The sequence below is a fragment of the Chelmon rostratus genome, chromosome 8 (genome assembly GCF_017976325.1).
Source record: "Chelmon rostratus isolate fCheRos1 chromosome 8, fCheRos1.pri, whole genome shotgun sequence".
Taxonomy (NCBI): Eukaryota; Metazoa; Chordata; class Actinopteri; order Chaetodontiformes; family Chaetodontidae; genus Chelmon; species Chelmon rostratus.
In genome coordinates, this window is record NC_055665.1 from 19,013,940 (window position 1) to 19,038,384 (window position 24,445).

At 40.6% G+C, this 24,445-nt stretch overlaps 1 protein-coding gene across 2 annotated transcripts; it reads left to right on the top strand.

The window, feature by feature from the left end:
- Nucleotides 1-1,855: 1,855 nt before the first annotated feature.
- On the top strand, nt 1,856-23,218 carry mroh1 (maestro heat-like repeat family member 1). Of its 2 annotated transcripts, XM_041942807.1 has the most exons (45): nt 1,856-1,972; nt 2,652-2,757; nt 2,931-3,076; nt 3,619-3,750; nt 3,850-4,012; nt 4,213-4,311; nt 4,415-4,566; nt 5,046-5,186; nt 5,313-5,405; nt 6,686-6,764; nt 7,148-7,261; nt 7,799-7,872; nt 7,992-8,114; nt 8,591-8,698; nt 8,843-8,987; nt 9,209-9,249; nt 9,713-9,854; nt 10,042-10,094; nt 10,276-10,383; nt 10,843-10,962; nt 11,086-11,208; nt 11,311-11,457; nt 12,492-12,518; nt 13,864-13,986; nt 14,096-14,175; nt 14,455-14,596; nt 14,764-14,859; nt 15,099-15,203; nt 15,296-15,431; nt 15,627-15,739; nt 15,984-16,136; nt 16,255-16,311; nt 16,586-16,683; nt 16,863-17,028; nt 17,969-18,138; nt 18,235-18,372; nt 18,713-18,827; nt 19,050-19,196; nt 19,300-19,366; nt 19,515-19,636; nt 19,842-19,991; nt 20,193-20,327; nt 20,540-20,642; nt 20,877-20,942; nt 21,101-23,218. In XM_041942807.1, exons 2-45 carry the CDS (start codon nt 2,736-2,738, stop codon nt 21,175-21,177), a joined length of 4,911 nt encoding a protein of 1,636 aa, XP_041798741.1. In that variant the 5' UTR covers nt 1,856-1,972; nt 2,652-2,735; the 3' UTR covers nt 21,178-23,218. The 2 variants fall into 2 exon arrangements, with proteins under 2 accessions (XP_041798741.1, XP_041798742.1); XM_041942808.1 differs by lacking the exon at nt 12,492-12,518.
- Nucleotides 23,219-24,445: the final 1,227 nt, after the last annotated feature.

A 24,445-nucleotide genomic window follows, 5' to 3' on the forward strand; every position in this document is an offset into this window, starting at 1 on the left:
CCCACAAGTGCAGATGTGTTAAACATTGTGATCAAGTTTAGTTTTAACGAACACAAAATTACAACTCCATGTGCCCTTTCTTTTGCTGTTATGAAATTCAGATATTGTGTTCAATTATTATTTCTTCCCATTCGCCACTGTTCTTGTGTCCCTATATAAGCTTTGATATAGACCCTCTCCCTGTCACAGTTATCTTAGGTGGATAGGAAACAGCAGGTGAGGCTTCTTTGTGTGTTGCAGATTTTATTATAGACTTTATTAGACAGATGTGAGTGTTTTGCTGAGTTGTGCTGACTAGACAACAAAAGCATTCTTACCCAACAGGCAAACATAGGCAGGCCATGCTGTTCCTGCTACCAGTGATGTACAGCACAAGTAAGAGCTACCAATTATTTAGATTTCTGCAGCTAAGACAGTGTTGGAAGTATATGTTCTGATATATGCCACATAAATATTGAGAATATTGAGACTAAATAGATAAATAAAACCAGTGCTGTAAACAGTTTCTGCAAAACATCCCTGAATCCTCAAGCTGTGTTATGTGCTTGGCAACATCGGGACTAGCAAACAATAAGCAAAAACTGAAATTCAAGATGTGAAGCTGAATACTGTGACACAATGACTGTGATGAATGAAAGTTATGAAAATGTCAAAGACTCGCCATGTGAAGGAGTGGAAGGTGAGTTAATAGATTTTTCCTTCACATGGTCATCCTAAATGAATGTGAGATGAAATGTGTGTAACATCGTATTCTGAGAAATAGCTACAGTGTGTTCTTTACATTGAGACACTGTTTCTGGAAACAGCATTGCTGCTGAATATTTTAAAATGTCATTTTTCAGTGCTGTGAGCAGTAAAAATAAAATTGTAGGGTTTTAGGTCCCTGTCAGCTGCTTTCACACCGTGACAGCCATGTTTCACCCATCAGGAGGATTATTTATGGAACTGCCTCGGCCCTTTTGCCCATGTTGGTCTTGCACTGAATGAAATCTAGGAGGAAGTGGAGGGTTTGGTTTGCAGGGGCGTCTGAGTCAGACAGGCATGAAAGACTGACTGCTAAAAGATGTGGCAATTGAGACTCTGAAGGTGCTGAGTGGTGCATGACACATTTTTATTATTCAATACCTTTATCAAGGATCTGAAAAGCACCGCTATATAAAACAGCACGCCAATACAATTTTAATGGAACTTGTACTTTACTTGAGCATTTCCATTTTCCATTCTACTTTATACTTGGTTTTAGAGAGCATGTTGTGTCTTTCATTTCACTATATTTATCTGATAGCTCTAGTTTCTGTTACTTTTCTGATTACTATCTTTATATAAACAGATTATAAAACAATAATGGATCATCAGATTAAATGACTCCGCACTATGTAAAGCAGACCTCAACTACCAACATACAATGTCGGTTAAACACGAATGCTTTGGTAGTATCAGTGTTTGTGTAATAGTAATCATCTCTATATAATAACAACACATTCTCACAGGGATCATTTTTATGCACAACATGTAGACCTCACTTTAATTTGATCTGTTAAAGACATTTTGGTTCTTAATTTATTTCAAAGTTAACCTGAAATTTGATATTTTTACATATTTTGACTCATGTAAATAATCTCAGTGATGCTGCTCAGTTCCAGAGCGAGACGTGGATGAAACCGTAATGGTGCTAAATAGAGACATGCAAACATGAGACACACATAGATTTGATTGTAAAGTCCAGTCCTGTCTGACAAGCACAGTACCGGTACCAGTAGATGTAAAGAAGCCTCAGCGCTGTGATGCTGGCTCTGTGGAGACGCCCCCTGCCTGCCTGATACGTTCCTGCTGACCACAAGCACATGACCGGGCGTGTTTACACCTGCAGTGACAGAGAGACACACTCCGCCACTGACAGGGAAGCCTAACCGATATAAGAAGCCACATTGTCGCGAGAGGTTATTGTTTCGCAGACGCTCACTGGGATTTGGTAAGTTATCCTAATTAGTAGGGCTGCGTTTTTTTCCTTGAATCTGTGATGTGAGGACGCTGTCGGCTCTTCCGTAGCAGCAGCAGCTAGGTTAGCATGCTAACGTCTGTCAGTGGGCTAGCTAGATAGCTGCTGCAGCATCACCACCACCCAAACAGGGCAAAGCTGGGAGCTCAAATTATAACATCAGCTATAGAAGACATGGCGCTTACAGTTTAATTTAGCTAAACTATAAACTGTGTTTGTGATTAATGTCATCCTCATATACCTTGTAATCTTAAAAGTTACTCTGCCAGTTAGCTACTTCGTATACGTGTTGTTAGTGCTGGTGTTGGCAGCTAAAGCAGTGGCTCGGACAGGTAGCTTAACCGTAGAAAGCTGTAGTGACAGTTTTAAAGCAAATTTAGTGTGTCCTAAAAGACCACGATAGCTTTCGGTTGAAGACAATTATGTTGTCTCAGTGTTTGCTTTATTGAAGCTGTCACAAAGGTCGGTGTCAGCTGTAACCCATCATCATCTGGCTCAGTCATGTGAATAAGAGAAGAAATCTGCAAAGTATGTCTTGGGAAAGATCATATAATGTTTTCACAGAAAATAACCACATGACAGTTTGTAGAAATTTGATTTACAACCAAGATATATTTATATCCACCTTTCATATTGTGGTATGTAACTCCAGGCAGCCTCTGCCCATTGGTACCCCAAGAGGGAAGCTACATCCTCAGCCACAGGCTCCAGGAAGGAAGCCCTCTTGCTGTTCACCATGGACGAGACAGATGTGGAGCGTGAGCCTCTTCTCTTCTCTTTCTATCTGTGCATTAATTCATTTGCTCTGTTTAACACAATACTGCATGCACATTTTGTTCTAGCCATTTGCGTTGACTCCATGTCCCTCCTCTCTCTGCATTGTAATCCTTCAGCTCAGTCTCTGTTCTGTTCCGTTGTGTTTTCCCTCCAGAGGTGACCCTGGCTCTACTAGATGCAGCCACTGATAAAGACTCAGAGGTCCAGGAACAGGTCAGAAAGTCTATGTTGACCCTGGGAAAGCAGCATCCAGACAGAGTGTTAGCCATGTGTCAGGACTACCTTCTGAAACACCCAAAGGTAAATAGTTAAGTCTATTCTGGCAAAAGCTCTCAGAGTGTCATCATAAAGAATACCTGTGAAAGCATTGGTACTGGAAGCTGTAGAGGAAGGCCTCCATGCCTTTGATTTCTTATGAGAGGAGAATATTGTCCTTTTGAACATTAAGCCAGATTGCAGCAAGCACTAAAATGTGGTATTTATATGATGGAAATGTCTGTGCTTTTATTAGAGATTTGGCTCGAGTCCAGAAACCTTTGCTAACAATAGTCTGCTGCTAATCTGTTAAACCCGGTCACACTCAAAAGGCCTCTCAGAGCCCTTAGCATGTGGTTTGCCGACCTGTTTCACAGACAGCTTGAGAGTGGAGGCATTTCCACTAGAGGTTTCACACATGCACAAGGTGTAAACATTACAATAAGTAGGTGTATGAGCATTTCTGTCAGAGAGAGACTTTCAGCCTGGGTTTTTCAGATTTCACAGATGTCAGGCAAGCAGCATGAATAATATTGTTTTGTTTTTTAAATGTTCTTCTCTTGTCCTTGTTCCTCATTCTCCTGTAGTTGGTGGTGACCCACAGAGTTGTGATTCTTCAGACTATTGAGCTGATTGTGGGCTGCAGGATAGAGGATGTCAGTTATCCCAGGATAAAGAGTATTATCTCCTTGGCCTCCGATGAGATGACACGGTCAAAGGTAAAATAGTAGATGTTAATTATTCATTTCTTTCTTGTAGAGATCAAATGATAAGTGTTATTCCTTACTGTTTTCTCCCCATCTTCCTGGTTGAATCAGGAGGTCATCCCTGATTGGCAGCAGGCAGCCAGTAATATCTTGGTTGCTGTGGGTAACAAGCACATCAATGACATCATGGAGGAGATACTAAGCAAGTTTCAGCCAGGGCTGCTGCCTCACTTCTTTGTGGTCCAGACACTAGCCAACCTTTCTGACTCAAATGGTAAGAAAATATTTACAGACACAAACACAAAGAAACCACACATGTGCCTTGTAAAGGCCATAAGGAAGAACAAACACAAACACACTTACTTAGCACTGATCCTATCAGTGCAAAAAAAGGATTACAGTGTATGTGTCACTGCCTTACCAAGAGGGTGGTAGCTAAGTAATCAATGCTGTACTCTTCTCCTTGTTCTCTAGTTTATGGTATGGTACCCTTCCTGAATGCTATTCTGGGCACCATGTTGCCCATGTTAAGCATGGCCAAACAGGACAATATGAAGTGGGTCTTCTCTTCTGGTAAGAACCTCCCTGAGGTACATTTTTAAATTGCGTAATTAAAAAGTATATTAACTGTTTTTCTGTTTTTTGTCATCACACTGTTGTGTTTCCATCCCACCAGCTCTGTGCCATTTCAGCGACAGCATCTTGGAGTACCTCGCCAATCTGGACAAGGCTCCAGATCCCACAGTCAGAAAGGACACATTTTCCAGTGAAATCCATGCTGCTTTCGACATCCTCTTCAGTAACTGGTTGCAAAGCAGGGAGTCTAAGGTGAGGTCACTGCAAATCAATGTGAAGTTGGCTAAACAGGCATCGAAAGCATTTGCGTTTTAGATACAAAGTTGATGACAGCAGTCATACAGGCATACATTGATAAAAGCAATGCCCAATGAAAATACAAATGTAGTACAAGTTCTTGTTTGTGTTTGTACTGAGTCTATACTTAACCATGTTAACTGAGTCTAACAATTTAACCACTATGCACTTGTGTTACATTACAGAAGGCAGGGAACCTATTACAGCTAATTATGGTTCACTTTGGCAACATTCACAAATCCAGCTGCTGTATGCCATTATTTTGCTGCCTACTTTAACAATATTGGACAAACCATTTTTGTTTTGTACTATAAGGTTCCCTACACACCTACAGTAGTTGGTGTTACAAGTCAGTGAATCCATGTCAGCTAATCTCTGTCATGCCTGCCACCTGACATCCTGTGTTTCTGTCTGTGTGTGTGTGTGTGTTCCAGTTGAGGCTAACAGTAGCAGAGGCAGTGGGCTCTATGTGCCATCTGATGGCCAGTGATAAACTGGAGGAGCAGATTCCTAAACTCATTCCTGCCATCCTGTCCCTGTACAAGAAAAATAACGAGCACTATGTCATTAGCAAGGTGGGTGTGGGCTGAGCGCACTGGACTGTTTATAATGGATTTTGTGGACCATGACTCTTTGTCCATGTCTAAACTGCCTCCTGTCTTTTAATACGGATGAATCTCTTGTTTCTGTCCCCCACTCAGAGTTTGTGCCAAGTGCTTGATGCTTCTGTCAACATGGGCAGCAGGGTGCTGGAAACACAACTGGACAGTCTGCTCTTTGCACTGCATCAACAGGTAAACGTTTAGTACATACTAAAATGAATTGTGCAGCTTTGGCCTTGAGTGAACCAGGTGACCTACGAATGACACAGATGCTCATAAAAAGGTTAAACTTGGCAGAAAACATGCTCATAGAGAGATTGGGCTCGTCGATTCATAGATCCAAACCAGGTATTGTTGATCGGGCTTTTTAGCTCTCATTTTACAGAGTTATTGACTTAAGAGATGTAAGTAGTTTGGGATGTTAAACAAAACAGGCATGGTGTCCTTGATTACCTCATATTTGGCGTTTTGAATGGCCAGTTAATGTGAATCACAAGAAACTGGTGCAAATAGAGGAATATCCTTGAGCTTTACTCAGAATGCACTGTTTATTTGCATTGTAGTGAATCTGTTGTCACCGCTGCACAATAAAAAACATTACCAAAAGAAAGCTCACTCAAGGTATCACAGAGTGTTACTTTGGGGGTTATGGAAGTGAAAGTGCCCAGTAACAGATCTCTGCAAGCTACAAGCATGAAATACTTCCCAGCTCTATCACATCACATTAGCTGTACCCGGATTTGACAGGTCTGACTGCTGAAAGTTGCTGCTTTCCAACAGTCTGTAGCATTTTCTGTGTGCTCCAATCCCTGTGTCTCAGTCTTCCTCTTTAGTGACAGAAAGGTTCACCACATTGAAACTGCATATCTGTGGCTAAACAGTGGACAGACTGGATCAATCCTTTTGCATCTTGAATTCACCTTACGCTGCATTCTTTTAGATGTGTCAAATGACTCAGGGAGTTGTTGCAGTCAGATGTTTTCATGACCGTGTGACTCAGCTGAAGCGTGTCCTGATGCCTTTGACTATTGCAACATATTACCACAATGACTCTGCCAGTGATATATGTGTATGATCCGGATTGCCTGGTGGGAACCGAGATTATTTCACCAGAATGTGATCACAGCAGCAGTGCCTAAAATGCAGTCCTTAACATGTGGTTCTTTTCTGATTTCCACTTCAAAATCTTACCCCAACTTGTAGCTTTTAATGTGTGACCTAGTGCTACATAAAGAGCATAATCAGCCACTCCTTTGCACCAACAAAAGATAGTCACTAAAAACTGCCATTTTATTATTATTACTACCACTACATGGACAGAAACCCTGTGTTGCTTAAGACATTTTATTATATGATTGTGGCTATTTTTTCATGGAGCCAAAATGTCAGTAATCACCAGATCTCACATCATGGCATATACAGTAACAGCTGTACCTGAGAACAGTCTAACATTTCCATTGTCTCCCTCTAAGGTGTCTGCCCCTGTTGATTACAGCAACCCTCCTACAATCAAGAACCACAATGAGGTCCTGCGCTGCTTCAGCATACTAGGTACTAAAGCTCTTCAGTTGGGTTCAGTGCAGCTGGTGTTTATGTGTGTATCTACATGTTACATTTGCCTGTTGTTGCCTCTATATTAAATCATGCTAATTTTTAATACAGTAAATAAGAAAGTCTACAGTGGTGACTAAGTTAAGTGTGGCGTAACAGCTGAACGTTGTCTCACAGCATCGAGTCACAAGAACAGTAATGAGATCATCCATTTGTGTGCCAGACTCAGTGACCACCACGAGATAATCATGTTAACTGTGACAGTTGGTTCACTTCTCTCTCTTGTCTTTCCTGTTTTTCTCTGTTGTTTTTGTATTTCTATGACAGTTTATACATCTCTCATGTCCATTTCTTTCTTTTTAATTCCACTTCTCTCCCTCCAGCTAAGTCTTTCCCAGACCGGCTGGTTATGTTTGTTCTTCAGAAGTTGGAGAACAGTAATGAGCGAAGCAGGGTGGGCTCCCTGGCTGTCCTTCGTCACCTCATCAACTCCACCAGTGAGAAAATGCTCCCCTACTCACCCCATACACACTTACCTGTTACTCCACAGGCATCAGAGATTGATTTGCCTTAAGGAGGGCAGTTAAAAGTAATCAGTCATTCTGTGTGCCTTGAATTATATTTAAAGGGACAGTCCACCCCAAAATCAAAAATACATATTTTTCCTCATACCTGTAGTGCCAATTATCCATCTAGGCTGGATAAATGTCACTGTGTAGAGGGAAGCATCTACTCATACATGATAGGCTTACATAGTTTCTCAAATGTTTTTTTTTTTTTTTGGCGCTTTGAACAACACAAGCCCAGCACCATCTATTTCCACTATATTCGATGAGAGGTAAACATCTCTCAAGCCAAAACAATCTATAGGTCTATGTGTTTTTGTTTATTTTGGGGTGAACTGTCCCTTTAAGTATTAAGCACAGGCTCATAGACTACTTAATCCCCTCTCATTGATCCACTGATTTTTTTTTTTTTTTCTTATCAAGTTGTTTGTCTGTGTATTTGTGTGTGTGTGTGTGTGTGTGTTGCAGCATCCACAATGGAGAGTAAGAAGCTGCTGATTCTGGCCAGCATCAGACAACCAATGGCTGACCACAGCAATAAGGTAACACACATGTAGACACACATACCCTCTATGTGAAAAAAAAAAAAAAAAACAATTTGTCTGACATTTAATCATGCCATTGTTATGTCTCACTCTGCCTGACTCTCTCTGTGTCTCAGGTCAAGAAGCATGTGATCCAGGTGATCAGCGCGATGGCTCATCATGGCTACCTGGAGTTAGAGGGAGGGGAGTTACTGGTTCGATTTATTGTCCAACACTGTGCCTTACATGACACCTATCGGGTACTGCTGTGTTCCATTTTTATATTTACTATCCATCCATCCATCCACCCATGGATTTGTATGGATGTTGCCTTTCATAACAGCTTCGTTAATTTGTGTGTATGTGGCTTGTGTGATTATGGTAGTTGTATTTACTTCATTAGTCTTCTACAATGAGAGTTAGTGTTTCTAGATTTTCTATCTAATGTTTAACAAAGATAATAAATAACTAAAAGTTGAAGAAAACAATTAAGTGAACAGACACATACATGTACATCCATGAGATGAAAGGACAATATGGATGGTACACACACAAGTTGTCAGTGCAGCAGATGATGTACTGTGCAGGTGTTTCATATTTGTTGAAGCCTTTTGTAAGAAGTTGTTGAAAATCAAGTGACCAGTTGTTAAGGTGTGAAACATGTAGCATTAAAGGAGGACATCTGAGAGAATGGAACATAAAACACTCATCCATGTGTGATTGTGTGTGTCTCCAGCGGGACCAGAAGCCCACAGATCCAGAGGAGGTGACTAATGAGGCCCTGAGGACGATGTGTGATAACACCCTTCATCTCCTGACCACCACTGTTGGACGACTAGCTGATGTATGTTGACTGTCAACTTGTTTGCCCATCTGTCTGTCTGTTGATCACTGATTCGCCTAAAACCATTGAACTGCTGATGTTGTTGCAGATGGGAGGGGAAGGAGCAGCTGCATGTTTATGAAGCTTGAGCTTTGTTGTTTCTAGGTGCTGTGGCCAAAGCTGCTGTACTATCTGACCCCTTCACAGTACAGCAATGCCACCACTCCTCTGTGCAAGAGTCTGGTAGTGCTGGGCACCAAGAAGAAAAACAACCACGAGCCCAGCTTCAACATAGACTTCACACAGGAAGGTAGGAGGAATATTTCCTCACCGGTTGCATCTATGTGGTAGTTACATACCGTGTGTGTTCCATGTTAGTTATAAGTTATAAAAAGAAGGTGAGGATTATGGGAAAGATGGCATCACAAATCAATTTTCTAAGCATTTAAAAATGTGACATTTGAAAGTTGCCATTCTTGTAGTTCTGTGTGATCCACTCCAAGCTAAATGTGTCTTATCTCTCTCCCTCAGTCAATCTGCCCTCTCCTCAAACACTAATGGTCAGACTGATGGTAAGAAAATCCAACTCTACAACTGTTTGTTCAAACTCTGGTGACTTCATATGGAGCCACAGTATTGGGGAAAAAAGGCTCGCTAAAGACCCAATCTAATAACTGTTTGGAGTGACAGATTGTAATTAAACATTATCAATGAATTGCAGCCCCAGCATTGTTTATAATGCTACATAATCCTTATTAGTTGTACAGTCTGATTTTCCATTTAATGTTCTGTTCACATCTGTGATTATTATTATGTTAATATTTAGAGCTGATCTTACTGTATATTTACCATCCCTATTTGCAAAAACATTGGGATGCTGTATTAAACAGAATGCAGTCATTTGCCAATTAACTGCAAATGCGTTCAGTTATTTTATTCAATTTAATAAAAGGTAGCTCAACATTTTTAACATTCCTTACTGGTATCTGTTTGTCTATATCTGTCTGTGCTTTGGTTTGCCTTGATATGTCCCAGGTGAATGCAGCGTTCCCATTCAATAGCAGAGGTCATGGAGCTCCATCCCTCTCTCTCCTCCAAATCCTCAGTGTCAACATTCACCCCAATACAGAGATACTCTGGGAGAAAGAGATACCTCCTCTGCTTTCAGTGCTAGAGGGTATGGAAATATGTGGACATCTTTTCTATGTATTTATTTCTATAAGTAATAGTTCTTGAGGAAGCTTTGCTTTCCTGTAGTGACACCAGAGTTGACTTTAAGGCTTAAGTCTGGTCCTTTTTCCTTTTAACTCCTCATGTACAGTACTTTTCTCCTCAGTAGTCTGACTATATGTTGTTCTTTCCAGAGTCAACGGCAGAGAGCCTGGATAAGAAGTGCTGGAGTGAAAAGTTGCTGAAGGTGTGTTTCTTTACTGTATATGGGAACATTATGTCATTATTACATTACAATGCGGCAGTGTTTTGAATATAACCAAAATGTGGTGATGATAGATATAGTAGAAATGTAACTGATACAACTGATAATTCCCATTTATGTGCATTAATGTGTGTCATTCTGAACGTGATAAAATTGTCTTCAGCTCTTGTCTAAAACCCTGGCAACTATTGATGATGACAAGTGGGTGTGTCAGTTGGCAGCTGAGGCAACAAGGTACCTCTCCACATACAACAACGCCTTAGAGGAGAAGGTAAGTGCGTTCAACGACCTTTTCACCCTCAAATCAAGAGCAAGCTGACAGCAAGCTATTGCTCTGTAATAGTTACCAACAGTTGTCCAGCGACAGACAATAAATGTAAATAAGTTTGTGGTTTGACCAGTCGCTAAGCCCCCACAGCAAGCCTGATTGAGCGCTTCATGTCATAATATAGTCATGTATATAATATAGTCATAATATAACCTGAAAAGCTGACTGTGTTGAACTGTGGTCCATATCCTTTATGGATCATGACTTCCTCAAACAGAATCATGCTTCCACATGACCTAACAGCCACAAAGTGTGTACACAGAGAGGTGGACAGTTAAACCCACCAAAGAGTGAAGTGTGGACACTTTAAGCAGTTTATTTAACAATAGTAAGTAAAAACTTACTTAGTACATTAAAAGGACAAATATGACAATAATATAATTTGTATTTGTCCTTCTCTAGAGTTTCCTGTATCGATGTATAGGAGTGACTCTCCAACAGTGTTTCAATAAGGAGGTGGTTAAAAAACAGCTGCAGGAGATCCTCTTCGCAGCACGACACAATGATGCGGTCGAAAGAGAGGTACCTGAAACACACTGAAGATTTGTGGCGTTGAAAAAGAAATCTGAAAAAGTCTCTCAATGATTGATGCCATATGACAGGTTTAAGGTCTAACCTATGGTTTCTGTCATCTATATCTATCAGGGAGTTGCAATGGGCATCGGCCTGTGTGCCAACAGCCACTTAGAGGGAACTCTGGCCAAGCTCGATGAGTTCGGCAAATCAGACGCCTTCAAGAAGTCACCAAGCATCTTCAATCTTCTCAAAGTACAAGGAAGCTTTGTGATATGACTCAGTTCCCTTCAATCAGGTTGTGTTACTTTTCTTGTTATTGTCTGTCTTCATTACTAATTCCTTCCCTCTCCTCAGGAGCGTAATGATGTGGAGGTAGAGAAGGTGAAAAGTACATTAATCTTGTGTTATGGTCAAGTGGCTCTGAACGCACCTCCAGAAAAGATATTGAACCGCATTGATCAAGACATCCTTCGCTGCATCAGTAAACACTTCAATACCAAGGTAATGTAAACACTAAGGTGACATGACTTTGTTGTTAAAGACAAATGACAGTGAGAAACAAGGCTTGTGGTAATAAGATGTAGCTACAGGGCTGATTGTCATGCAAAGCTATTTCAGTTGTCACAGATGGTTGTTAGCAGCCTGCTGATTTAAGACTTTTTCAGCTAATTTCAATTCATATTTTTAGCTTCAACATGAAATGGACCCACTGTCAGCGTGTCCATTGAAAAAGTTCTAAATTTAGACCAGCACTGACCCATTTACTTGTGTACGTGGTCATTTTCCTGACCATGAAATTTGCTTTGCCCGGCTATGTGGTATGTTTGTGCTCAGCGGAGAGCATGCAGTGCACAGGTGAGAAGAGAGGCGCAAACAGGTGGGAGATTCATTCAAATTGAAGACGACTCAGAACCACATCTGTTTCTGACGTCTGGTGTCTTTATTAACAAGAGCAAACAAAATACCTGGAATAACTGTGCAACAATAGCAGAATAATGCTTAAAATATAAATAAACAATAAAAAAAGTAAACACTGTCCAATCAGTAGATGCATTTAATGTGATTAAAGCAGGAAGGCCAGTAAAATCAGACTGAAGGTGTTCCTCAGCTCATTAAATCCCTGCAGGTAGCACAACAGATTTGTGATGTGCCACACAAAAAGAATGCAGTGCCATTGCACATGGCCGTCCACTGTGTTTACCTTATAAAATCTCATGTAAATTACACCAGGCCACACATCAGACTACTCGCTTATAAGATGATGTTGGATTTCTAGTCTTGTGATTGACTGAGTGTATTTTTGATAACCACACCCTCTGATCTATACTCACTTTCACCCATCGTTTTTGTACTTTGCACCTACACGATCCAAAAATTGCAGGTGTGCTTTGAGATGCCCACACAGTCCATGTGCCCAAGACCTACTGCTTTGCAATAGCTGTTGCACTTTCACAATTAAAATAAATTAAACCTTGCAGGTAAGAAGGCTGTATTTGTCTGTGCACTCATGGCTTTATCACATCTATTTCATACAGGTTCTGGGGATTAAAGTAGAGACAAAGGTATCGTCACAGGAATGCCAGGGTCCTGTCTTCCGACCTTACTCTTCTTTGTATCTTTCCTTTGTTCTGTCACTAAAATCTTTACTGGAAGTTTTCAGCTTGATACAATAAAGCAGCTACTTTTTCTCAAAGCCTTTTCTTTGCTATATCTCAGTCATATGTCACAGTAGTAGAGCACCAAATTCAGTGCCCATGTCTTAAAGGCATTCAGGACTGAGCCATCATTAAAATTAATCATTGTGGTGGTGGAGCACATGTTGATTGCGAAAACACAGTTTAATTTGAAGACTGCATTTTACATCTCAAACATTCACAGTTGATATGAACCAGACCAACTCGGGTCACTATTAAAGTTGCTTCAGCACTGTTGGCTGGAAATGTGTTCATCGTAATAAGTAAAAAATGCTCTACCTCAGTGAAATGCAGCTTTAAGTGATACACCACCAAAAATCTTTTGAGTACCAAACACTGACCCCATGCAGGCTTGAATGGTGGCTATTTAAAAGTTTATCATTTCCATGTTGATTGAGAGCAGTGGCTGTGATGAACTTGAACTGAGTCAGTTAAATTGGATTCCAGGTAAAGGACCAACATGGCCACTACATTACTAATGTCATTTTAAATGGGTTTGAATGGAAAGCTCCTTGTTACATGCTGCACTACCTACTACCTGTAGTTTTCAGCTGAAACATTTTGTTTTGTATGATGCAAATAGTTAAAAGGTGAAACTGCTGTACAGTGATCTTTTTATTCTACTCAAGTTCAAGTGACATTGGTATATCCAATAAAATAACTTCTTCGCTATCAGATCCATCTCCCTATGATCTACACACTAGGTTGTCAAATTCATTCTGTCTTTCCTCCATTGCTTAATGGTGGCTTGTTCTTTAAGTGCTCACCAGTGACTTGTGGTCAGTATAAAAGGGCTTTTGGAATTTCTTGCTCACTCTTAACCTCTTGTGTCTCTAGGCCTTGAGTTCTTCTGTCACTTCTTAGTCCGGGGCCTGCAGGTGGTTTGCTGTTAAACCAATCTCCTCTAATCACACGACTCTGATTTCAAAATTCTCTCCATCCGGAGGCATGGAGGATCAATCTACAATGGCACAATCGGATTGATTGATTGATTGATTCATTTTTATATTGCTGGAATGATTTTGAGTCGTTTTTGCTTGTGCTCACTCACTTGCAGTTGCATCTGCTGAAGGGGGCTGCAGTTCGCCTTGTTGGTTGCATTCCTAACAATTTGGAAAATGCAATTACGTTCTTCCTCTCATTTATTCAGCTGTATGTCTTGTGCGCCTGTCTATTTTTCTGACGTGGATTTGCGTGTCTTTCCCCGTTTCAGGACCTGACTATGAAGCTCAGCTTGATCCAGAGTGTCGGGCTCATAGCCAAAGCCATCAGTGAGTGTGTGAAGAAACAAGGCTACGTCTTCTCTCGCAAACAGGAGCTCATTACTGTCATGCTGGTCAGTGGTGATTCATTCATACTTTATTAAAACAAGTCATTTATATATATCTTTATTTTTATAACAGTTATCTGATCTCTCTTCCTGCTGTCATGTGTACTCTGGTTAGGATTTTATCAAGGCAGAGCCAGCTGATTCATTGAGGACTCCAGTACGCCATCTTGTGATGACCACCTGTGCCAACCTAATGTATCCTTGTACAAGTACTTGACTTTTTGTGGCTGAGTTTTATGATACTGGCACAGTTAGTTTATTATTAGGTAAAGTTTGCATCACATTTTCTTTAATAAAACTTGAGTATAAATTATAGAATTGCAATTTAAAGACACACATCAGATGCAAGGCAAAACTGAACTGAGTTACATATTGAAACGGTGACTTTGTTTATCACACAAAAATCTGTGTTACCCCTGAATTCTCTTCCACTGCCGCATCCCAGTATTTTACCTTTGACCTTTAGTGCTTCAGGCCTCTGGAGCCTGCGCTGAGTGAGAATGAGAGCTTCGACCTGCTAAAGGTGTGCGTGAACAGTGTGTTCTCGCTGCCACCTGAGACACACACCCCAGAGAAAACTAAAGAAGAGGAGATACTGGACCCCAAGCAGAGAAAGGTGAAGTAAAACACACGGAGATGTGTGTTTGAACAACTAGATGCCAAACCTCGTCTTTCAGAGATGCACAAACCTTTGAAACAGACATACTTCATAAATCACCTTGTGCAACATATTTAAATTGCTGTCATGTTGTCAAACTAACATTTCCTGTTGAATATGTACAGGCATTGTACAAGGACACATTTACTGCACTGCAGGAGCTGCTGAAAAGTGTACTGGCCAAGGATCCCACACCTGATGGCATGCAGAGTGTCTTCAAGGTGAAGCGTGGTGTTTCAGACTAATCTGCTCTTCTCATGACGACGTCATTGTATTAGTGTGTTTTTTCTAACTGTACATTTTAAGAAACTGAGTAGTTAACACTGTGGATGCAAGTGGTGGTCCTCATCATTAAAAAGAATTGGCTTTAGTGACCTTCCATACATCAAGATGTGACTCTCCTGGCTGTATACTGCAGCACTGTGTTGTCTGACATAATGTGTGTTACTGTCCCGCGCAGCACATTGAATCATGGTTGAGCTCTAGACATGACTATGAGAGAGAGAGAGCCGTCACAGCTACTGCTCACTTACTGGCTTACTACCTGGATAACCTGACTGTCAAGGTACATACATACACACACACACATACACGCACGGCCCTGATAACCATGGAGGTGAAATTCTTGTTACTCATTCAAACTGTGTGTGTGTGTAGAACATGGTGTCTTTTCACAATCTTGGAGCTCTGCTGGGTCGACTGTCTCCACGATGTTCTGATCCTCACCCTGTTGTACGCACTGCTGCTGTTGATTGTATATACACGCTGCTTTACATACAGCTACGATATGAAGGTACAGAGCCCTGACCTTTTACTGATGCCAATTTGATTTACACTCATTTAATAATTATTTAGATAACTGTTATTTTACTCAATCCACATAGTCCAGCTTTCACCTAAGCATTTTATGTTGATATACAAGGACAAGTTTTCTTAAAACTTGCTGTTTTGACTTGATTTTAGTTTTTGAAATATTCTCTGTGTGTAGGTTTCTCCTTAGATTATAAGGATGAAGCTGTGGACAGTCTCTTGCCCATCAAAGACCGATTAGAAAACCCGGACCACTCAGTTCTATATAAGACCTGCTCTGACCTCACCAAGGTACACTACCACGCATGGCTGTCTGAAAAATTGTCTTAGAATTTAACATGACATATATATTGAATTTTTTCAGTTTGTATTGCACACGATAGATTAATGACAAACGGTCTCCAGTTATTTTTTCTTAATTATGCTGAACTCTATTTCATACAATCAGTGTTATCTTTTTGTGTAAAGTTAGTAGGCAAAGTGGTAAACCTGTACACTAAAACTGTGTGACTGCATCTTTTCCTGTGATTGTCAGGTGATGAGTAAGCGTCTGCCGCAGCAGCAGCTGACAACATTGGTGTTCATGTTGTTTGAAGGGCTGGTCGACAGTCAGACAAACTGCTGCAGAGCTTCATCTGTCATCCTAAATACTCTGCTCAAGAACAGAGGAGGGGGACTACAAGAGCTGGTAACACACGCGCACATGCACACACACACACACACACACACACACACACACCTGCTGTACTGGGTTACTAAACAGTGCTTGTTGTATCTTTGTCTGTGTTGTATGGTGTGTATGTTAGGTGCCAGAGATGCTGGAGGTGCTTCATGTGCGTCTGCAGGGCATCACAGAGGAGCAGGTAAGAATGAGTATTACAATATTCACACATATGTATTATTCAAGTGCTTTCTTACTTTTGTGTTATTCTTATTAGGTTTCGAATAGCCTAGACATAAAGATTCGATTTACCTTTTGTGGCTTATTTTGCAATAATAATCAGCTTACTATGTAGTTAAATCTTACTTTATCATTTGTTTTTCACAAGTACCTAATGACTACCTGTCCATCTTTGTTCTTTATCTGCTTAACTTAGAACTACACTGAAAGAACTGTCTCATTGTACCTGTGTTTAGGTGAGAGTGGCAGCAGGACAGACGGTACTAATCCTGGCTTCTCAGCATCTACAGACTGTTGTCAGTACACTAGTTAACCAACCACTTCCTTATGACAGGTATGTATCCAAAACGTATGATTTTATAAACTAGCTCAGCTTGTCCACAAAATGTTTCAAGTAAATTAGTTTTTTAGATTGCCAGGTGCTCTTTATTGTCTTTGTAGGACAAAGAATTCCTTACGTATGTTTTTTCAACAGACACTTTACCTTAAGTTTCTCTGTCTCTCTCTGTACAGCTGGACCAGTGAGATGTGGATGGCCTTGGGAGCAGACCCCATCGTAGCCAAACAGATCATTGAAATGGTGATGGAGAAGCTACTCATCATGGCGCCCTACGTCGACAAGAAAGAGTCAATGGTCAGAGGAGGGACAACAAAGGTGGCCACCAATCAGCCACTGGCTGTAAGTCCCTCTGAATACTTTCTATCAGTAAAGGTTATGATATTGTTTTTATGATATTCATAAATGATTAACTTCAAGTCCAACATCATGTAGGTAGTGCCCATAAGGGTTGAAAGGTATTCAGTTTTATGTCCTCTGGCGAGGTACTGTTGTTGAACTTAGTAGTTTTAACTTTCACCGTTTTCGTTCATTCACCGTTTTCTTTACACACAGTCTACACAGGGAAAAGCAGCTGATGGCACAGCAGCAGCTGCCTCTTTAGGCCTACATGCAGTATGAGTCTACACAGGATGTGTGTATTAATTAAAATAGAAGTGCATCTGTCCCATTAGACGCATGTGAAGCTGACAACTGAAAAACACAGCAGAAACTCCTCATGTGTAAACACGCTATTACATACAAATAAGTTAGCCATCTTTGAGGTTGTAGTGACAATTTTCAAAGAAGATAACAAATAAAAATTACCACTTAGGTGATAGGAGCCATCTATTAGTTTGACGTGTATCCACAGTCCACAATATGAAGCAAGATAACAAAAATTCAAAGGGCATGATTTTGACCATACGGTCAAAAAACATCTGCCGTGACGCTTCTCCTCACCCTCTCAGAACAAAGGGGCTAAAAAACACACACACCTGTGGGTCAGGCCATATACAGGTACTCCACCCATATCCAAACATCACTAAGATAAATGAATGGTTTTCTTTTCTTAATATTTATAACATAATGTATTCATAATTTACTGTTTGCTTAAATTAAGTGTAACTAAAATTCACAGTAAAAACTGAACTTAATAAAGACCACTATAGAATGGCTTCTACAGAGGTTATACACTGCACTCTTCAACTATCTTGTGCAGCAGCTCCACACCACACAGAAACTGCAGAAGTGGGTGATTCTCCTGTGTTAACGTACAGGCGTGTGTGTTCTTTGTTTGCAGATGACATGTGGCCTCAAAGAACTGTTATTAAATGGCCAGAGTCAGGAGCCGGCAGCCAGCCTGTTCCCTCAGCTCTTCTCGTGTCTCACTGTCAGACTGGGAGCGAGTGTCGGAGTCTCAGCACCGAAGGACAACAACACCAAACATGCTGCCTCGGTCCATGTAGCAGGGTGGGCATCTTTTTCACTGTAGCTGGTAAAATGGAGATGAAGTTTTTAAGTGTTGAATCAGTTAGGTGCGATTGTTTTGTTTTTTTTGTGTTTCAGGGTAGCAGCTGATGCCCTGCGAATCTTGTTAGCACGGGCCCAGTTAGATGAGGTGATGAACAGAATGGATGAAGACAAGGCCTGGGATGCAATAAAGGAACCAAATGCACACATTACTGGAGTTACGCTCCTGGCAAGGTACAAACACTCACTTCAAATTTCTTCATCAATACTGATGTGAAATAAATGACTTGTGTTTAAAATGTGTGATGCTCAATATATTGCTCAGGAGTGGAAAAATGTTTAAATACCTTTGATAAAGGAATATGTTGTGAGCTTAATATTAAAACTATTGAAACTAAAACATAAACACTGTGTTTGTGCTTTGCTTTTTGCACTATTTTTTATTGGAGGATTAAAATATAATTTCTTTCCTCTTTTTTTCCTCTCCCATAACTAGTAAAATTGTGTCCTAAATAATTTATCCATTCAGTGGGTAAAGCCTGAGTAAATTTGATGATGTTTGTCTTGTCCATAGGGCAATGTCAAAGCATGCTGGTCCCAGGTTGCCCGCCATTGTGGAGTGTCTGTGTCCCTCCTTGAACAACATCTATGAATGCCAGAGAATCACCGTCACTGCTTTCTTCTCTGAGGTGATGCACCGTGAAACATTACCATGTTCATATTTTCATTTTTCTCATTTCATTTTTCCAGTATTTGATTGAGCTAAGTGAAATGAGGAGTAAACCTGTATGAAATGAGCCAAAGCAGCCCCAAATGTCATCACACCATAAAAGATATCGATCGACTTTCATTGACCTGCAGAACTTGAATAACATGACGTGTTTTGTTTCTCTCTCATTTACTGAGTCCAGCTCTTAAACCACCACGTGGTGACGGAGTTGATGTTAATAGATGTGTTAATGAACAACATGATGGAGAGGATATCAGACCCCTGTTGCACTGTCCGCATGTTGGCTGTGCGGGGGCTGGGCAATATAGCCGTGGGATCGCCTGAAAAGGTGCAACGCTCACACACAGAACACAAGATTACTTACATTTATGTGAGATCCTCTGGACACACCTTCACTTCCTCTTCCTCCTCTCGGTGCCTTCTCCCACCAGGTGAACAAATATGCCAAGGAGCTGCTTGCAGCCATGAGTTCAGGCATGGAGGAGAAAGACGATCCAGGTAAGTTGACAGTGTCCTATCCAGGAAAAAGAAAGTTACATTAGTCTGTTGTCTGGCTCTCCTCCTGATTTATTGCCGTCATTCCTTAAATTTACAGCCTGTTGGTGCAATTTCACTTTTTCATTTCTGGCCCTTGATTTTCCTGCAGGTAAGCTGATTACGCTTGAAGCCATGTCCGGTCTTTCTAAAGTCCTCCTCTATCTGGACAAGAAGAACGTCCACTTACTGGTTGTCTACATCTTCATGAAGATCAAACCATTCTTGGAAAGTGTAAGTTTCCTTTTAGATCTTTCAGGATGTTGTGTGATGATACAAACTGTATTGTTAAGTTTCCGTCTGTGTGTATGTGATATTGTTATTTAGTCATTATTTCAGCGTTGATCTTAAATGAAACCTTCAGTATTCAGTGTCTTTTAATTATTTAGAGCTGAGGTCTGGTGGTGTTCTGTAGTGTTGAAGTTGTTTGCTTATGCAGGAGAATGATGAGATCCGCTGTGCTTCCATCCATCTAATGGGGAACCTGTCCAAGTTTGGCTCAGGAGAACCAGTGTTCAAAGACCAGATCCACAATGTTCTAGTCAGCCTGCTGTTACACCTGGTTGACCCAAACCCACAGGTGGTCAAGGTAAAGTAGGAAGCACACACACGCACACACACACACACACACACACACACACACACACACACACACACACACACACACACACACACATACACAAACCTTCACAAGAGTTTTGTCTTCTTGTGGATGAATCTTTGACGTGCAGGGCAAACTGCTCTGTTGTTTAATACAAATATGGATTTTGTTTTTTTTGCATCTGTCCAGGCATGTAAGTATGCAATGCGAGTGTGTGCTCCGGTTGTGGGATCAGAGCAGATCACAGCCATGTTTCAGAACCACCTCCTCGATGACAAGAGCTTGCACTACGGCGAGTTCATCAATGACCTCACCAAGTACCTGGTGAGACACGCACAGTCAAGCATAATGCTGACAGAGTATGAAATGTATTCAGATGGTTCTTATTTTAAATTTAGTTTTTTGTTTTAGTTTTTGGTGCAATTTTCCTAAAAGTTGAGAAAGTGCTATGGAAGGTCAAAGTAGATGATATTGTTTAACTACATAAGAGACAGTTATTCTTGTTTGATGTTCTGTGCATTTTGTTCGGTTCATAGATTCAGGACTTTCCAGGTATGCTGAACTTTTATCACATCTCAGTCATCCAGTTCTTCAAGAGCAACTGGCCTGAGGTCAGAGCAGGAGCCGCCATGTTCATAGGTATGACTATAACACTGTGTAATCTTGCTGTTTTTTTTTTATCTTCATCGTTTGACATTATTAATCATTGGACTCACAAAGTTAATAAAGCAGCAGCAACATCTCCACTATTTGGCCCCAACCACCCACAACACTCATGAAAATGAAGCCAGAGATTTTTGAGCTGATGTGCGGATTTGAAACCGCGTGTTCTTTGATCATAACCTGTTTGTGTGTGGTCGTGTGTTTTATCAGGGTTTCTGCTGGGAAATCTTCCAGAGGAGCATTTCTCCCACCTCAACATGGGCACCATAACTAAAGGTGATTTACCGCACATTTCTTCTAAATGTAAGCTCGTTCTGTTTGTCTGCTGGTATTGACAGTGTTTTCTCTGTGTGTGTGTGTGTGTGTGTGTGTGTGTGTGTGTGTGTGTGGGTGTGTGTGGGTGTGTGTGTGTGTGTGTGTGTGTTCATCCTCAGGTTTAGTGATGCTGCTCCAAGATCCAGATCCTGTAGTGAGAGTGAAGGCTGCTGAGGCCATGGGACATTTCCACTGACATACACACACAATGACCTACACACAAATCTCAGTGTTTCCGTCAGCCACGAGTGGTAGGAGGTCGCCACTTCATAAAAACACGAAAAAAGTAAGAAATACCTATGGTTTAGTTTACATAAGCATTTTGAGCCCACCACTGAAATGTGTTGTCATCGTAACAGTGATTGAATGAAGTTGTTAAAACGAAAACAGGGACCAAAAGAGGAATAAATGTGGAGCCAGAAGCCAAACTGACGGATTTACCAATGTTCGATAATCAACACTGAGTACACACATTCATACCTACAAATGCACATATAATTAGCCATTAGCAGCTTTGTTTAGCTTCGTTTGACACGCAGCTGTGGTACTTGAACGGATATGTTAATTCTAGTGACCAAAGACTGTGTTGCTCTACACAGATAGTTGTCTGTAGCGTTTAGCATTCTGTCAGCGTGGCAATACTAGAGATATACTGTGTTCTGTGTGTGAAGTATACCATGCAACAAGAAGTTTCTAATGCAAAGGCTAAAAACACATTTGAACTTCAGTAAAAAAGAAAGAATAAATAGTTTCTTCAAATATGATGCGCAAATGATAACAATAATGCATATTCAAAATACATGACAATGATTTCACATGACTCTGGCTGGTAGCTGAAGTGTGTGTGTGTGTGTGTGTGTGTGTGTGTGTGTGTGTGTAGTCATACCAGCATATCGTGACAGTGTTGTTAGGTTTAGTTTCAGACCATCTCTTTACTTCCAATGTTGTTGGCTTGGTTTTAGTGTTCTACAGACCCTTCCTCTGATCATTTCTGAGCTTGGTCTCATGAAGATGCAATGAAACATTTAAGTCAGTCAAATGTGTGGTACTATGAGTACGTTTTTGAAAAAACTCACATGGAGTGGATCATAGAAAAGCTGCTAAAAATGCTGAATGCACAAGAACTCCAGCAGCAGTTTGTGTTAAGGTTTGTAGTGGTGTGTGAGGGATGTAACTCAAAGAAGACAGGGTGGCTACAGTCTAATTGCTGTGTCCAGTAGTCCATATCACCTAGCAGGCTTTGTCAAATCAACCAGCAATAACCCGTCAGTAACTATTCTGTACTTTATATATCTCTAACAACATGGCTAGTGCTTACTGATGGAGCTGTATGTACAGTAGCAGCAGTTCACACCATGTCAATTGGCTCCTTCAGAACAGAGTAAAGACAGTTCATCCATCTCCTGTAAGTTCTTGAAACTCATGCACACATTGGTGCCAAGCTCACCTCCTCCACTAAGCCAAAAGCTGTTTACAAATCACTGCCACTGCTAGAGCTCAAAGGCCACACTGGACGCTTCCTGTTGCACATAATTTATGATGCAATTTCACATTACGGGCCTCAAGAGCGTTTAGCCTTGCGCTGTGCAGACATGAATTATCGCAGTAACGGTGTCCGGCATCCTGTGGCAGCCATCATGAACACACCAGCCAAATAACGGTTAGAATCTTTTTAATGTGGTCATCATTTGTGATCATGTCATGTACATTTTGCATCACCATGTAATCCACGATTCTGAGAGAGATGAACACTAGTTAATGTTAGCCAGCTCCAGCCAATCAAACCATTACCTACCAGTGTTGTCAGGCGGAACAGACCGGTGTAGCCATGCTGGGCAAAGTTAGTGCCAAATATTAACTGATAACGTATATTATAATAGCACTATAGAGATTCCATTGATGATTTTTCCTTCCATCACTTTGAATGCACTTAATATCATTACGTCGTTATTCCATTAAATGATGGAGTTTGTACAGTTTTACGGTACAGTTGTGGGTTTGCAGGCCTCTTACTATCATGTAAATATATGATTGGGTGTTGTATTATGTAAGGATGTCTCTTCATGTAACTAAATTTTATGTCTCCAAATTAATTCACTCAAATGCCAACAGGCAGGGATGAAAAATGAAAAATAATCCGTTATGCATCTTCATTTGAATTCCTTTGGTGACAAAAAACATTTAATGAGGTGAAAGCAATACGTTTGTTCTGGAATAAATGATTATATGTGTGTTCACCTTTGTATTTCTGTTGCACTTTCAAGCTGCGCCACATAGTCCCTGATTTAAGAGCTGAAAAGCCCTTTGGTATATTTATCCTGTTTTTATTTCTTTCACCAGACACAAGTCACATGTGGAGAACATTTTTATGTTTTGCCCTTTGATAGCTAAAAAAAAAAAAAAAAAGCTGGTTTCAGCTGTTGGTTTTTGGTAATTTCAAATGTGACAAGCTGTGACAAGTTCTGAAAAAAAGCTGACGTAAATGTATCAGTCAAACATCAGGCTGCTCTGCATTTGTTGTATTAGACGTTTTGCCAGCAGGGACTCGTGGCTTCTCACTTTCTGACACTATGGCTTGGTTAAGTGTGAATGGTAAATGGTAATTAGCATTGTTCTCTGTTTATGAACTTTATACCACTGATATGATTTCTTTTTTTTTTTTTAACGTGTTGAATGTTGTTAATGTATCTTCCAGCGATGGCTCTATGTGTGAATGTGTTCAAGTGTGAATGTGTGCATGTCACTTTTCATGCATTGCTGGACCAGAGGAGAGCGTGGATGATGGAAATCAATGTATTTAAAATGACTAAATAAACGGATCCATCAAAGTAAAACAGGTTTCTTTGTTTTTTTAGATTGTTTTTGTTTGGTTTGGAAACACGAATATGTGACATGAGTGTACTTTTCTCTGTGTCCATATGGGGGCAGTAAAGAGCAAATTATTACGATCATGCCATGAAGATGGTAGAAAATAAAACGACCAACCAAGAAGTGTTTCGTGTCACAGTGATGCGGCGTGTACCTCAGGTGCAGTTTGTCTGAATGTATCAACAGAATACATTAGACATAACTTAAACACAAAAGATGTAATGATGAGTCAAAAAACACTCCCAGTCTAATTATTTCCCTGCTTTATAATATGCATTAAGGTGTCTGTGCTCTTTCATCATATTTTCTACCTGAAGCAAATAATCTGCTGTAGAAAGTGTTTCACCTTGTTACGTCCACCTGGTCAGCCCAGGCAGACGACAACACGACAATCAAGAAATGAACAAGTCACAGTGGAAGTGAAAAAAGTGTGGTTTATTGTAACAAAAAAAAAAAACACTCAGGTGGGGGAGGATGGGACAAAGTGATTGTGCCGAAACAAATGAAATAAATATAACAAAAGTAGGCCTGACTGAACTGTCTAACGAAAATAAGACACAAACAAAATGCCTACCTGACTTGTCTAACAAAGGAAC

What these genes read in the sequence shown, in the direction of transcription:
- mroh1 (XM_041942807.1), top strand. Translation starts at nt 2,736, where the DNA reads ATGGACGAGACAGATGTGGAGC. An exon ending in GGACGAGACAGATGTGGAGC is followed by an intron (nt 2,758 to 2,930) that starts GTGAGCCTCTTC and finishes TTTTCCCTCCAG; the next exon opens with AGGTGACCCTGGCTCTACTA. An exon ending in TGGACCCCAAGCAGAGAAAG is followed by an intron (nt 14,597 to 14,763) that starts GTGAAGTAAAAC and finishes GAATATGTACAG; the next exon opens with GCATTGTACAAGGACACATT.